Below are 15,013 nucleotides of genomic sequence, written 5' to 3'. Positions count from 1 at the left end.
GGCCAACATGCTACTCTCACATCCAGTTCATGTACAACCTCACACCATATTCAGTCAGTTGCACTCATGGATGGAACTTCATTCTTCATTTGTGCTGAATTGGAGCACTATTCCAGAAGTTAAAATTCCACTCCATTTCACACTGATACAATCACTTTTAACTCAAATTCCCAGTTTTTATGAAATCATTTTCATCTCATGTCCCTCGATATCACATTTGTGCTGAATTGGAGCACTATTCCTGAAGATAAAATGCCTGGCTAGACAATCCATCAAACACACAGTGGTGTGAAAAAGATCCATCGACATTGGCAGGATTCGAACCTGCGCGGGGAAACCCCACCTCGTTAGCAGCGAGGCACCTTAACCACTCGGCCACAATGTCTTACACTGGCCCCTTCTCTCGAAGGTAAGAACAGGCAGCAGGGCATCCGCCACAATGACCTGGGCTTGCTGGGTTTTACTGCAGGTGGAGTATCTGTAACTTTGGTGCTAGCCAAAAATTGTGCAAACAAACTGCTTTTTTGGGGTCCTTGTTGGAAGGAGAGTGAACAAGCCCAGTGGAGGTCTATTTCCCATAATGCTTTTCAAACCTGTGGATGGGTAAAAGAGGAGCCAAACACTAGGGCAGCCATCCACTTTCCCAGTCATTGTTAAGATGCTTGGTGGATGGTAACACAAAGCTAACATTTCATGGCCAAAGAAAGGTGACACTTCCTCTTGCCCATGTTGTAAGTTGGGATCACACACATCTCACACAAAAGATGAAACTTCACAGCTGGAAAAATCCAACTTTGAAAGGTAGAATATTGGTGCAAGCCAATCACAGTGACAAAATCACCAAACACAGCCACAGGCAGGATGGGTCAAAACTGAGGCGGAAAGACATGCTGGCAAGCAAGGCATCCGTGGTCCAGTGGCAAGATTTCCGCCTGCCACGCGGGAGACCCGGGTTCAATTCCCGGCGGATGCATATCTTTTTGGCTCCTATTTACTGAAAATGTGACCTGCAGCTTCTCGCCCACCTGTCCTGCCTTCACCACATCTGACCACACACGCCTTCCCTCTCCTTTACAAACTTTGGCGTACAATGCCCAATCACACTCACGAACCACACTCATGAACCACACTCATGAACCGGGGTGTAACACCATAGAGTGATATGAGGCATAGAAGAAGGGCAAGGGGTGTATCTCACAAAAGGCAGGGGCGGTGGTCATTCTCAACGGAGGGAGGGCGCACCCCATAAAAGCAAAGGTGGGGAGACAAGGGAAGAGGAATGCACACAAGGGAAAGGACAGAAGGGTAAGAACAAAACTCAAGGGGCAGAGGCGAGAACGAACAGAAAGCGAAGAGGGCCGGTGGTGATGGGGCAGGCCGCTTCGTTAGGTGGGGCTTGTAAACATTGGTTCTGGTCGGTGGCCGCTTCCGCCGTGGTGCGGGTCATTCGATTGGTTATTTACTTGGGGGTCGAGTGCTCCCAGTCGATGTCACCCTCCCGCGTGGTCTCATAGATCGTCCTGGCCGTGTTGATGAAAGCCTGCAAAAAGAGGAGGAACGGACACAGTGCATCAGTAAATGCTCGCTTGCACTAAGCTTGGTGTACTCGAATGAGCCAGGGAAGAGCAAGGGGTGGGCACCTGCTCGACGTTCTCAGCGGTCTTGGCGGAGGTCTCGAGGAAGAGCAGGTTGTGCTCCTTGGCGAAGGCAGCGCCCTCCTCCTTGCTCACCTGCCTCTTGCTCTCCAAGTCGCACTTGTTGCCGATCAGCATGATGACAATGTTGCTGTTGCTGTACTTCCTGCAGTCCTCGAGCCACGACGTAAGGTGCTCGAAGGTCTCACGCCTGCGAGGAGATGGAGCACAGACAGGTTGTGAGTTGAATTCTGCAACGAGATTGCAAAAGGGGTCGAGATGTTGGCGAGCGTACCTGGTAATATCGTAGACGAGCAGAGCGCCAGCAGCGCCGCGGTAATAGGAACGGGTAATCGATCTGAACTTCTCTTGACCAGCCTGGAAAAGAAGGGTGAGATCGCCTTGCACTGAATGCAACCTTGATGCCAAATCTCAATAATTAACAGATCTCCATAATTAATGGAACTGTTATGCCACACAAATGTGGGGAGCTGGGATTTACCGTATCCCAGATCTGGAGCTTGACTTGGTTGTCCTCAATGGTAAGAGTCCTCGAGCCGAACTCGACACCAATCGTCAAATCTGCAACAGCATTTTTAAAAGGGGGGTCTGATTAGAGATGACAGGCCACGAAATGAGAAGGGACCCGAAACGCACCATGGACAGGCTGGAAGCGCTTGTCGGTGAACTGGAGCAGAAGGCACGACTTGCCAACAGCTGCGGCAAACCGATTCAGATTCATTAGAAATATACACAACAGAAGAAAATGGCAGACAAACAACATCAGGCCGTTGGGTAGGGCAATCCTATCCCGTCGAGTACAGCACAAGTGCGTACCCGTGTCGCCGACGATGATGTATTTGAAGAGGTACTTGTAGGGAAGAGCTTGGCTCGGGGGAGGGGCAGCAGGCGATCCACCACAGCACGACATGTTTGTTGTTTGAATGGGAGGCGATTGGGGCTTGTTCTTGATGACTTACACACACGAGTTCTAATCTCTCTGCCTTGATCGATTTTCGAAAGAAGTAGACACCAGCGGGTGGTTCCGGAGAATTTGGTTCGGAGTAATCGAATTCCATTCCTCGATGATTGGTCAACTGAACGGCATTCAAAGAACGCTATGCCAAGAATGTAATAAACGCGAGAAAAATGTACAGGCCAGAAAGAGCAGACGCGTCTGCCGCAAGTGAGACCTACTTGTGCAGGGTCTTGGCCAACGAGAAGGCGGAGCGCGAGCCGCCGGTTCCGGAGGCGGCGGCCTCTTTCTCCTTCTCGGCCTGAATCAACCGCTGGTGGTGCTCGACGATCTCGTTGGAGATGGTCTTGTTCTTGACCAGCCACGCCTTGACCTTGTCGTTCTTCTCCGACAGCTTCTGAATGAACTTGATGCAGGCGCCCACCGTTTCCTTGTCTGCATGGTTGAGTGCGTGAGTCGCACTCTATCCACATACCCAACATTCGAAGGCACACGTACTCGTTATGCTGCTGTGGCCGAGGGACTTGTGCAGCGCCACGAGAGCATACTCGATTCTCCAATCTTGCGATGAGTCCTGTGTAAAGAGGGTGAGAAGACGCAACGTGGTGTCGTGCGTGTCGTTGTGTGGTGTGTGTGTGTGTGTGTGTGTGGTACCTGAATGAGCAAGAGATGCTTGATGATGCGGAAGTAGAGCCGGAGCTGTTCGGACGAGGCTTTGTTGAGGACGTCCTTGATGTCGACCAAGAACATCTTCGACCTCTTGCGGTCCTCCCACGAGTAGTGCTTGAGGATATCGATCGTGGCCAGCGGGTCGGCCCCGTCCTTAATGAGCCGGATAATGAACGCCTGCACAGTTACATTGGGAAAGGAACAGAAATTGCGCGTTAGGGCCTTAGTGCCGTGGAGCGTGCAAACAAGGTAGAAGGCCGCGTCGCACCGAGTTGATGAGCAGGTCGCGGTCCTTGTTGGGCAACTCGAGTACGTTCTCGGGGTCGTACTGAGTGGGTGGCAGCGAGCCCTTCTCGTTGCGGGGGTCCGTGTGGCGGACCAACACGGCGATGGTCTGCACCAGCCCCGCCAGGCTGGGCGCGTTCATCTTCGTTGCCGACGCCGTCGACGTCTGCCCGCCGGCCGTGGGTCGATAGCGCCTCGCCTCCTGCACAGGAAGAGAACGCAACGAGCACACGGCTTAGCCTCACAAGCGACACCCAAAGGCGCGGCATTCGGCACGTACGTCCTTGGTTCCGCGTCGGAGGGCGACGGGTGCGAATTTGCCCGTCTGCAGGTAGAACTCGATGTACTCGCGGACGATGTGGCGAGCGAGGAAGTACTTCTTCTCTTCCAGGCTGGTGAGCACGAAGTCGTAGAGGAGATTGAAGTACTGCGCCGAGTGCCGCAGGTTCCTGCGCACGGTCTTCAGCAACGAGATGAGGAACTCGACGAACTGGAGCACCGCCGGCGATTCCTCGTCCTGGACACCGTCGCCGTCGCCCTTTTCCTTCCCCTTCCCCTTGTCCTTCCTTGGCGTCCCGAGCTTGTCCTCCTCGCCCTTTTCATCATCGCTATCGCTGGCCTGCTGCGGATGTTGAGGCGTCAACCAAAAAGAGAGAAGACCACACACACCACACACACACGACTACACAGCACACACGGAAGGTGAGGGTTACCATGGCGATGTAGCGCGGGTAGAGGTGTCGCTCCTGCGGGAGAAGCTGGTGCATGGCGTGCAGGATGATCGAGGCGAAGGCGCGTCGGACCCGTTCCATGGGGCAGTGCAGCAGGAGCGACACGAACTTGTCGTCGTCCTTGCTCAGCATGGTCAGGAGCCAGCGGCACGCCTCGTGGTTGTCGGTGTACAGCCGCTTCAGGTGCTGCACCCAGACGTCGAACATGTGGGTGTCGGTGCGGGTGCGCGACCCAATCTCGATCATGAAGCGCGTGGTGAACTGGACCGTCGCCATGGTCGGCTCGCCCTTGTTCTCCGTCCCGTTGTAGAGATGCGTCACGTCCCACACAAACTAGAGTGGAGCAACACCCAAGCACGAGTTTAGCTGTGCTGCGCCGGCTCGTGCTGTGCGAGAAGGTTGCAGAGCGTTTCACGAGCCGAGGGGGGCGGGGCAACGCACCTTGAGGAAGTCATCGTCGTGAGCGTACTTCTCGGTCAAAAATACCCGGTTCTCCTCCCACACATAGTTCATGATCTCTTCCGGGATGACCGAGGAGGAGAGGCCCTGGCGGAACCTCTTCTGCTGTTCGCGGCGACGCTTGAGCTCTTCCTCTCTGTCGAAGAGAACAAAAGAAGGAGGAAAAGCAACATCAAGTAAGTAACGGTCTATCAAACGAACCAGCCACACACCAACCAACCGACTGTGTGCGTGTGCGTGCGTGCGTGCTGTGTGGAGACGAACCGTTGCTTCTTCTTGACAACGTTGGCCAGCTTGCCGAGGAAGAGCAGGGCGAGGAAGGATGGCGACTTGGCCATCTCGCCGCCGGAGAACACCTGCTGCACGGGCATCGGCTGGGCGTCGGGCGACGCGGGCTTCTCCTGCGAGACAGCCACCACCAGCTCGGTCGCCGCGCCCTCGTGCTTGTTGCCTTCCTCGCCGTTGGTTCCGGGGCCGTTCTCCGGTGACTCGGGCCGTGTCTCCTCCTTCTTGTCGTCGCGCTCGCCCTTGGGGCTCATCATGGCGGCCGCGTTCTCGATGTCGACCAGCGACGAGGCCGAGTGGGACGGGGTCATGAAAGGCTCCGAGCGCGAATCCTCGGACTCATTTCCGCTGTTGTCCGCCACGCCGCCGACGGCCGCTTCGTCGTCGCTCTCCTGGTCGGCGGCCTTGTTGGGATTACCGTCCTTCTCGTTGGATTCCGACGGCTCCGCCTTGTTGCGCCTCTTGCCCTTCTTCCGCTCTTCCTTCTCGAGCTGCCGCTTCGCTGTTGAGACAAAACACACAAATGCGCAGGATTGAGTTCACTGACACACGCACACGCACGACCGCACACACACAGCCGGAGAATAAGGGGAGTACCCCAGTCGTTGAGGTCAACGTCCTTACGCTCGTAGACGAGGATGTAGGCGTTATTGATCTTCGGGCGCATGGCCTTCTTGGCTGTGCCCTTCTCCCGATCGTAGACCATCACCTCCTCCTCGCCGCCGAAGCACTCGTAGGGGATACGATCCGCGCTGAACGGAATCACGTTGGTGTCGTTGAACTCGAACCACGCAGCCTCTCGCGACTCTTCCAACGGCACGCGCTCCTGTGTTGTTAATGATGGGTGCGAGCATTAGCTACGGACCATCAAATGCATTGCGCCTTCGCGCGCAACCCTTTGAGTTCTGTGCGCGGGCGTGATATGTACCTTGATGAACGAGTAGTAGTGACCCGAGTCGGCGCTGCCCTGGTGCACCACGATGCCCACGAGCTGGTACTCGTAGTATTCGGGCGGGTAGCGAGGCACGTCGTCGTCGTCTCGGTCCTGGCTCATGCGCAGGTTGGCAGCGTCCAGCTCCTGCCGGCCGATGTACTCCTTCGTGTAGGGCTCCATGTTGAGCGACATCGGAAACTCGCAGCGATCGTTCAACTTGACGTTCCGCATCTTCTCCAGATCGAACTCGAAGCGCTTGAGATGCAGCATCATGATGCGCGGCAGTTTCTGCAGCAGTGGTGTTGATGTCACGTTGCGCCGGGCGTCGAGTTGGCGGTGAGTGTGTTGGCGCGTGTGCGCACAAAGCGAGACAGATACAGTTAAGTCGGGCGACAACTGAGTGTGAGAGGGCGGTACCGCAATGCAACATCGCTTCAGGGTGTCGCGGCCCTTCTGGCAAATCTCGCACTTGTATTTGTTCTCGCCCTGGAGCATCTCGCCAGCGATGAACAGCTTGAGCGACTCCTCGATGTCCTTCTTGTTCTTGATTTCGATCGACAAGCTGTAGAAGGGCTCCAGCCGCTCGGACCGATGGGTGCACTCCTTGGGGATGAGCTGGTTCGAGAGCTCGCCGCCAAACACATCGCTCAGGAGCTTTTCTTCCTCGGACCCCTTAAGGTGGTCCTCCAGCTTGGCGAACAGGTTGTTGAAGAACTCGTTGGCATCCATTTGCTGTCCCGTGTTCACAGGCTTGCCGTCATAGTCCTACATGTGCAGAGCACCAGGTGCGCGGCGGTGAGAGAGCATGGCACTGAGTGGCGGGGGGAGGGAAAACAGAGAAAACGAACCTTGTACGCCGCGCAGAACTCGATGGTGTCGTAATAACGCTTGACGCTCTTCATCAGGTTGGAGAAGAGCACTTGCATCTGGTACAGCAGAGAATCGCTCTTGTCCGCCGAGTTGTCGTCGGCTGCGATGAATGGAAGATCAGCCATTGGCAAGCCGCTCACCGTCACCTCACGCGCCAACGTGCCGCAGGAGAAGGGGGGGGGTAAAGGCGTACCGAGAAGGATGCCCTGCCTGAAGCGCGGGATGAGGAAGAGCTGCTGCATGAGGGAGTTCATGTAGCACGTCGCGCCCTGGTTCTGCAGGCCCACGTAGCCGTACTTGCTTCGCGGCAAGCGACCACCCACCATCCACCAGCCGTTGGGCTCAACTGGGTAATGTGTGTGTGGTGGGGGGAAGGAGGTGAGGCCTTGTGCGAGGGAGGGCGAAGATAGGGACTGGGTGGGGGCGGGGGCGGGTGCGCACCCTTGTTGAGCTGAGAGTTCAACAGCGCGACGAGCTCGCGGAAGCACTCCTCATTGTCCTTGGCCTGTCGTGAAGAGTAACGCCAATGTGAGAGGCAGCAGCCATGCGATTTTCCCTAAAGTTGTGGAGAGCGAAAGCGCACCAGTTCAGTGAGGAGCGAGAAGGCCGCTGTGCGAGATTCGGCAGTCTTGCACTTGGGAGGCGCGGTGGGTCCGTGCTCCTCCGCCGTGGGCAAGGCAAAGAGACACTGCTCGAACACTTGGCCCACAAGCCCGCCCCTGCACGACGCCCATACGCACACGAGGGGATCAGCACTGCAAAAAAGGGGGCAATAAACCTGCACACGATCTCGAATGGGTGACGGAGAGGCCGAGCGTACTTGTCCTTGGTGCACTCAGACTTGAGCTCCGGGTATTTGCGAATGAGACCGCGGACGATTCCCAGCATTCCGATGATGACCTCATCAACAGGTCCGTTGCCGGAGCTCTGTTGTTTTGGAGATAAGACATGAGAGAGAGAGAGAAAGTGTGGTGGAAGCTCAGCCATTAAGGGCGAGGCTTCTATATATGAGCATGTCAGGCGTACCTCACGAACTGGCGCGAGTCGAATCTGGAGGAGCAGGTCGTGGAGCAGCTTGCCCGCCATTTGGGCGTCTACGCCGGCCTTGTCATTTTTCAGAAGGCCGCGCAACAGCGAGAAGTACTAGCACCACCCGAACCATCAGCCCATTCCACGAGAGACAAAAAAGAAAGAAAAGAAAAGAAAAGAAAAGTGACAGCGAGGCGGTAAGCTCGAGGGGGTCGTGGTACCTGCTGGCAGGTGGCTGAGTAGGAGGTGATGCCGGGCAAGATGGACAGGAGGGCCTCGAGGAAGTGCTTGGCGGGCGGCTCGGCTCCGAGCTTCTGCAGGGCCTCACTCTCGACCTGCTGCGAGAGGCGGAGCATGTCGTTGGCCGCGGCCTGCCGGATCTTACGCACGGGTGCGGCCAACAGCAGTCGCTCCACCCACCCGTCCTGCTTCTCGTAGTCGTACAGCTGCTCCAACAGCTCCACCTGCACTCGATGACATCGCGTGGTGAGTGCCTGGCGTGGTACGAAATGTACATTTGGGGGGGGGGAGTGGGGCACCTTGGCGATGACAAAGGTGACGAGGAGGTCCAGGGCGTGCTTGACGACCTCGCCCGAGCTGAGGGCGGTGGAATTGTCGAGGGGCGATCGCGGCGACGGAAGGGTAGCCGAGGGCGTGGCGATCACGGTCTCGGCGCCTCCGACCTCCACGGTCGCCGAGGCCGACATGGGGTCGTCGCGACGCTGCGACTCAGTTGGCTCCTCCTTCTCCAGAGGCTCCTGCTTCGACTCAGCTGAAGCGAGACGGCATCAAAGCGCACAAACGACGTCAGTTGCGAGGCAACGAGCAGAAAGCGGTGAGCTATGTAGAGTGTACCTGCGGCGGATGAAATGACTTGAAGCAGCTTGTTCACCATTTCGCTGAGCTTGACATTGGCGAAGAGCTCCAGGTTCACCTGCGCCTTGCTTCCCTCTTGCTCTTTGCCTGGTGAACACACGAATGAAGCATGAGCGGGCGGGCGGTTACGACACCAAAGGAGGAGTTGGATTGGGAGGAGGGGCAGTGGACTAACCGCTGAGTGTGATCGCGTTGATGATACGCAGGAGAGAGGCGAATACGGCGCGCTGGCCGGGGTTCGAGGGATCGTTTTCGATGGACATGAAAAGGCGCACCAGGTGCTTGCCCCCGCCCAGCGATACAAACCTGCCGATGCTCTCGACATCGACCGTGCTCTGTTCCACGTGCACACGGAGGTGAGCGAGTTGGTACGTGCAGCACAGCGCAGTAGCGGTGCCGGATGTGTACCGAGTCGCTATCGAGAGGGGTGATCAGCTTGCCCACAACATCGAGCGAGTAGATCAGCTTGTACAGGTGCTTGGGGTTGAACAGCGCATCCCAATCAAAATCGGCGCCTAAAGATAAACCAACCAACCAACCAATCAACCAATAAGCAAAAGCCTGGCGTCAACGAGAAGTGAGGGCAATGGGAAGAGGGCAGGGCGGGGGGCACGTGCCGACACTCCTGAATTGCTGCAGGATCTTTTGGTTCGTGGGGAGTAGGTTCATCAGCTCCCACACCTGGCGGCCGATATCGTTGCCGTAGTCCAGAAGATCGTACAGACGATCGAAGTTGCCCTCGCTCGCCAGAATTCGCGCCGGGTGATGCACGTTCTCGGCCTTGGCCTTGTTCAAAGTCTGTGTTGTTTGGATTCGAACACCACCGTCAGTACCGCTGCTTCGATGATGCGAAGTAAAGAGGAGAAGGGGAAGGAAGAGGCACCTCCGACGACGCGCTCTTGCTGTTCTTCTTTTTGTCGGCGGTGAGGGTGGACGAGGAGGCCGCGGCGTTGGGTGATAGCGACGATGAAGTGGTACCCATACCGATAGCGTTGGCAACGCTGCCCATCATGGTGGTAGGCTGCGCGTTGGGCGCCGAGACGACGGTCATGTGGCGATTGGTCTGCAGTCCGAGCGCGCCCAGCTGCATCTGCAGGAACTCGAAAATGAGGGCATCGATCGGCACGCCCTCGTTGACCTCCTCCTGTACGACGGAGCTCTGGCCACCGGGCTTCTTGCCCTTGGTGTCGGCGCTCTTGCTCTTCTTGGGCTTCTTTCTCACCTCGCCCACACGCTCGCGCAGCTTGACGAAAATCGTGTATCCATCTCCGATCTTGTACTCTGCAGGCAGGACAGCAGCGCGCAACACAAAGACAGCGCACAACACAAGGATGAGCGCCTCCTGCCAATCAAAATAATAATAAAGATATATATATATATATAAAAAAAACGGTTGCGGGGAGATACCGTAGAAGGTTTTGTCGTCGTCATGCAGCTCGCGCGTCTCAAAGATGAAGACCGACAGCAGTTCGGGCGGGCGCTCGACAATCTGGCTCACCTTGCGCTTGAGCGCGCCCAGCGTGTCGCGGCTCCTCAGATGCACGGTGAAGGAGGGCTTGAGGTCAGTCTTCACGTAGAACGAGATTGGCGGACCCATGTCGGCGCCTCGGCGCGTCACAAGGGTGCCGCTGGGTCCGCTTACGGTGCCACCAGCCTGCGGGGGGGCACCCGCCTGGGCGGCAGAGGCCGCGCTCGTAGCCGCGCTCACTGCCGCCGCCTTGCGACCGCGGGCGTCGAAGTCTTCCACAAAGGTCTGTGCCGCATTACACAAAGGGTGAGTCATGTGCAGGGGACACACACACAACCCTACATGGAGGGAGGGAGAGAACCTTGAGAAGGGTGAGACATCGCTGAATGCGCTGCTGCGAGCCATGCGGAGCAGGAGAGTCAGGCTTCAGTGTGGCGGCCTCCTTCGACAGATGTGACATCGCCACGCCGATGTAGGCTTCCCTGATCTTGCCCACCTTGGCCTTCAGGCTTTCGCCGCTCACCTGCAAAGAGCTGGCAGTGAGCATACTGTGTGCGCGGTGGAACCACGGCGCTGACCACACGTGGCGTACGTTTTGGTGCAACTCGTTGAGGGTACGAATGGCCGCTTGTGACACCTCGACGTCCTGAGCGTCGAGCGCAATCTGCCAGAGGTTGTCAATGCCGATGAGGTCGGGCGAGGCCACGTAGAGCTCGTCGGTGGCCTTGTCCACCCGCTTGAGCCTGTCCTTCTTTTCGTTGATGGCCAGGAAGTAGCGGTGGAACACGTTGAAACCTGCCTGGTTGAGGAGCGTGCAATCCATCTGCGCCATCTTGTCCACGAACAGGTGCTGGATGACCGACTCGTCGAATGCCTGTTGAACCGAGCGACAGAAACGTCATCTAAGATTGTACTTTCTCTGGCGTGGTATCAAAATAAATATATAAAGATAAACCGTATAAATGTGAAGCAATCTACGCACCACAAAGCCATCGGGCTTGTTGGCGCTGGATTTCTCCAGCCACGCGAAACAGGCCTCTCGCTCTTCGGGGACGAGAGCGTTCGTGATCAAGTTGTCCCAGAGCACGTCGACCTGGGGCCGTGACAAAGAGAAAAGCGTTGGGAAAAGGGCGAGCGGAGAGTGTCTGCGAGCTCGAAAGGTACCTGGGCAGCCGTCAAGGTGGACGACGAGTTGACAAGCAGGAACTCGAGGAACGAAAGCCGTATCTTGATCTGTTGCATGTGTGGGTATCGCATCAGGACCACGCGACCCTTGTTTTTCTTCTTCTTTTTCTTCTTCTTGCCTCCGTCGTCCTCGCTCTCCTACACCACGCGTTTGACAAAAGATGGTGGCGTGAGCGACTGCAAAGGGGTCTCCCTCCTTACCACGACGTGGGCAGACTTACCTCGGCACTGTGCACCTCTCGCTTGTACTTCTGCAAGTCGGCAAAGAACGCGTCGAGGAGCTTGTACTTGCGCGCCAGCGCGTCCACCACCTTCTTCCTTCCCTTCTTGGGGTTGGTTTCTGCACGAAGCAAAGAATGCACAAATACAAAAATCAGACAAAGCAAAAAGGTCGTCAATATCAAAACCTTCAAAGGAGTTGGTGTGAGGAGGCGGCGCCGTACCGACGATTTTGATGAGAAGCTCGAGAGACTGCGGCATGCAGACGCTCTTCATGAGGTTCTCGGCACAACGCTCGGTGTAGGTGGTCCGCACCGGCGCGACAAGTTCGAGCTTGAGTAGCTCGACCAGGTTGTCAAACGCACAGGTGGCCAACGCGTCCTGGATGCCCTCGCCCTCTTGCATGGCCAGCTTCCACAGGACGTCCATGCCGTACCAGTTCTTCTTCCCCGAGTTCTGTTGTGTGCGCGATGCCAGCTCAAGAGGTCAGCAAAGAAGAAAGACCGCAAACGAGAAACGTTCTCGAGCGAGCAGGAGGTCGATGATCGTACGTTGGCCTTGACGCCGATAACCGTGAAATCGTGGACCAGGATGACGGTCTCGGCGTCGTACCCGTTGATGGGCGTCTCCATAATCCGCGAGAAAATGTGGTCTGTTGTGTAAAGAAGAACGCGTTCAGCACAACGATTGGTTAGCCGCCAGATGAGCGTGTTGTGAAGAGGCTTCTGCGAGGAGTACCGATGGTCTTGTAGGGCAGGTTCTGGCCCAGGCTCACGATGGTCTCGAAAATGACCCGCTTCTCGGACTCGTGTCGCCCGAGAGAGGCTTCCCAGAGCATGTCGAGGTCCTCCACGGCCAGCTTGTTCTTGCTCACGAGGAAGTTGAGGATGCCCAGCGACTGGCGGATGAGCTCCACGTGCGTGTTGGTGAAGAGAAGCTTGAGGATTTCGTTGTCCAGCAACCACGAGAGAACAAAGTTGGGGTCGATCGGCTTCTCCTCCACCTCCTTCTTCTCGCCGTCTTGGCCCTGTGCTACTCCGCCATAGCCCGGCGCCACAGCGGCCGTGGCCACCGCAGCAGTCGCCTGCAAACGCAGCGTTAACGTCACAGTCGTGCCAGGCAGCCTCGGGCTTACGAGAAGAAAGGGCGGAGCTGTGGTACCTGCTTGGTCTTGTTCCAAAAATAAGCCAGGGAAGACTTCTTGTCGTCCTTGGGCGTCGCGCGGGCGATCATCTTCCTGATCAGCTTGAGGCCGTTCAGCCTTCGCTCCAGCACGTTGGACTTGAGAGACATCAACGCAGCGTCCAAGTTGAAGCCTGAACAAACGCAATGAGAGGGGCAAGAGGACGAAACAATGTAGAATGAAGGGCGGTCGGTCCAAGGCCGGTTGGTGGCGGTCGGGATCGGCTGCCATACCTTCGATGACCTTGTCAATCTCCTCCGGCGGCATGATGAGCCCCAGCAGAGCCTTCAGCGACTTGGAGATGTCCTTGAAGGACGTCTTGGCGTCCTTCTTCATTTCCACTTGCGTCGCCTCCAACAGCTGATGGAAGATGGCCTGCTGGACCTTTGGCACGTACTCCTTCACAAAATCTCTCCGCAAGACCTTGCTGGTCTGTGGTGACACGGCGAGGTGAAATAAAGCGGTGAGCAACCGTCCGCGTCATGCAAACACAACCGTGAATGCTCGCAAAAACAGAAGAAGAAGAAGAAAGGAGGGCGACGTACATATACGATCGCCCTGAGGAGGAGTTCGATTATGGGCAGAGGGGGCTTGTTCTCCTTGTCTAGTAGTCTGTCCATGATGGCGTCAAAGCCTCCTCGCTTGCCAAAATACTCCACGCTGATCAGGTAATGCGTAGAAAGAGGCTCTCCTTTCTATACGAGTACGCAGTGGGTCAGATGGGCCGCATTTACATTTATGGGGCAATCACACGAGTCAAGAGGAAAGCTGCGTACCGGGTTGATGTACACAAAATCGCTCTGCCAAGAGAGCTCTCTGTCCTTCGCAGGGACCACCTCGTTCTTGGCAAAATACTGTTGTTGGTGTACGACACGGCGCAGCAATGAGTGAAGGTCGGCGCCGACCGAGACCAAACAACGATCGGAGCCGGTCCTGATTCTCGAGAAGGGAGGGATGAGTGCACGGCGCGGCGACGTACCTCGCGGACTTTCTCCATGATCTTCGGGTAGTGTTCCTTGTCAGGTCGCTTGGAGAGCTGGTAGAAGTCCTGATCGGGCTGAGTCAAAATACAGAGGACTTGCGACACTTCTTTGATGTCTGTGAGTGTGCGAGAGCGAGAGAGAGAGAGAGAAGGAGGTTGAGACGATGCCAATAAGCGAGCAAGATCTTGCATAATAAGAACATAGAGACAGGGAGAAGAGACCTTGATGCATGAACTCAAGAATCACGTCAAAAGTACGGATGAGGTAGTTGTTGAAATGGACCCTGATGTTCCCACTCAGGTCTCTGTGGAGTGTGAGAATGAGTGGGTGCATTCTTGACGAGAGCAACGCGTGCAGCCACTCGTGGTCCGATCATCAATAGTAAGCCGCTGTGGGTTTGCGTCCGTGGGAGCGTACCTCCGAGTTAGAAGGCTCTTGACGATCTTGGGCAGAGCGATACGGATGAAGTAGTTAAGGTGCTCTACGCTATCGACCGTTTCGTCCAGCACACTGCGAAGCGCCTCCTCGGCCAGCTGGAGCGGCCTGCTTGGCATGTGCTCTGTCATGTGCAACCAAGCGCGGCATAAGTGTCAGAAGAAGAAGAAGAAGATTATGAATCCAACACCACTTGCTCAGGCCAAAGTGGATCCTGCAATAACTTCGATTTTTCGATTTTCCCATTCTTTATCAAAAAAAGCAATAAAGACCCCCCCGGTTTGCCCCAGCCTTGGTGTACCATCGCGCAGGTTGCGATCAATGGCGGTGTAGTAGCGACGAAGATCATCCTTGTCTGCGTAGGCATTCGCGCGGCTCTTGCTGTTCGCGTACGCCCTGGCCGCATTGGTATTGGCCATCGAAGAGTTGCCTGTGGGCGTCTTCGTGGCCTTCGCTCCTTTCGCCTCCTCCTTTTCCTTTCCCTTATCGTCTTCTCCCGTTGCATCTTCATCTCTTCCCCCAGGTCTGGGTGTCTTTCCATTCCTCGGTGATGGCAGCTCTTCCAATGGTTGCGCGTCCTTGGCCTTAACCTCTACTCCCGCATCTTCGTTGGCGTGGGTGGTCTTCCCTTCTGTCGCTGAGCGCTGCTGGGTGTCGTTGTTGCCGCCATTCTCTAATTCCTGTCTAATCCGATCTTCCTCCTTTGCGTCCGCCATCTCTCACAGCCCTTGCCTTCCGCTGCGCCTCAACGCCCCCCTAAGTCGATCAAAAAGACGACCTAATGGCTAATGC

The 15,013-nt window shown here is 56.3% G+C and overlaps 2 protein-coding genes across 2 annotated transcripts; both read right to left on the bottom strand.

Moving 5' to 3' along the window:
• Positions 1-1,459: 1,459 nt before the first annotated feature.
• On the bottom strand, positions 1,460-2,565 carry ACA1_164790 (ras-related protein Rab-2A, putative; the record flags this gene model as incomplete). Its single annotated transcript, XM_004337563.1, has 6 exons — positions 1,460-1,540; positions 1,641-1,845; positions 1,930-2,012; positions 2,137-2,216; positions 2,292-2,351; positions 2,472-2,565. 6 exons carry the CDS (start codon positions 2,563-2,565, stop codon positions 1,460-1,462), a joined length of 603 nt encoding a protein of 200 aa, XP_004337611.1.
• A 262-nt stretch (positions 2,566-2,827) lies between these two features.
• Positions 2,828-14,340, bottom strand: ACA1_164780 (ubiquitin domain containing protein; the record flags this gene model as incomplete). The annotated part of the gene is made up of 40 exons (XM_004337562.1): positions 2,828-3,045; positions 3,109-3,184; positions 3,265-3,456; positions 3,548-3,766; positions 3,845-4,186; positions 4,278-4,628; positions 4,737-4,890; positions 5,019-5,541; positions 5,637-5,865; positions 5,968-6,261; positions 6,391-6,738; positions 6,822-6,943; positions 7,037-7,189; positions 7,285-7,348; positions 7,427-7,562; positions 7,664-7,770; positions 7,870-7,986; positions 8,094-8,336; positions 8,412-8,644; positions 8,728-8,835; positions 8,924-9,083; positions 9,121-9,263; positions 9,372-9,546; positions 9,632-10,029; positions 10,156-10,501; positions 10,578-10,739; positions 10,809-11,090; positions 11,199-11,309; positions 11,381-11,539; positions 11,623-11,741; positions 11,845-12,076; positions 12,172-12,272; positions 12,359-12,704; positions 12,782-12,936; positions 13,037-13,235; positions 13,349-13,498; positions 13,580-13,657; positions 13,783-13,901; positions 14,044-14,090; positions 14,204-14,340. 40 exons carry the CDS (start codon positions 14,338-14,340, stop codon positions 2,828-2,830), a joined length of 7,848 nt encoding a protein of 2,615 aa, XP_004337610.1.
• Positions 14,341-15,013: the final 673 nt, after the last annotated feature.

The sequence above is a fragment of the Acanthamoeba castellanii genome, assembly GCF_000313135.1.
Source record: "Acanthamoeba castellanii str. Neff unplaced genomic scaffold scf7180000084729, whole genome shotgun sequence".
Lineage (NCBI taxonomy): Eukaryota > Discosea > Longamoebia > Acanthamoebidae > Acanthamoeba > Acanthamoeba castellanii.
Note: the sequence above shows the minus strand (reverse complement) of the source record. Positions and strands in the feature narration are given on the sequence as shown.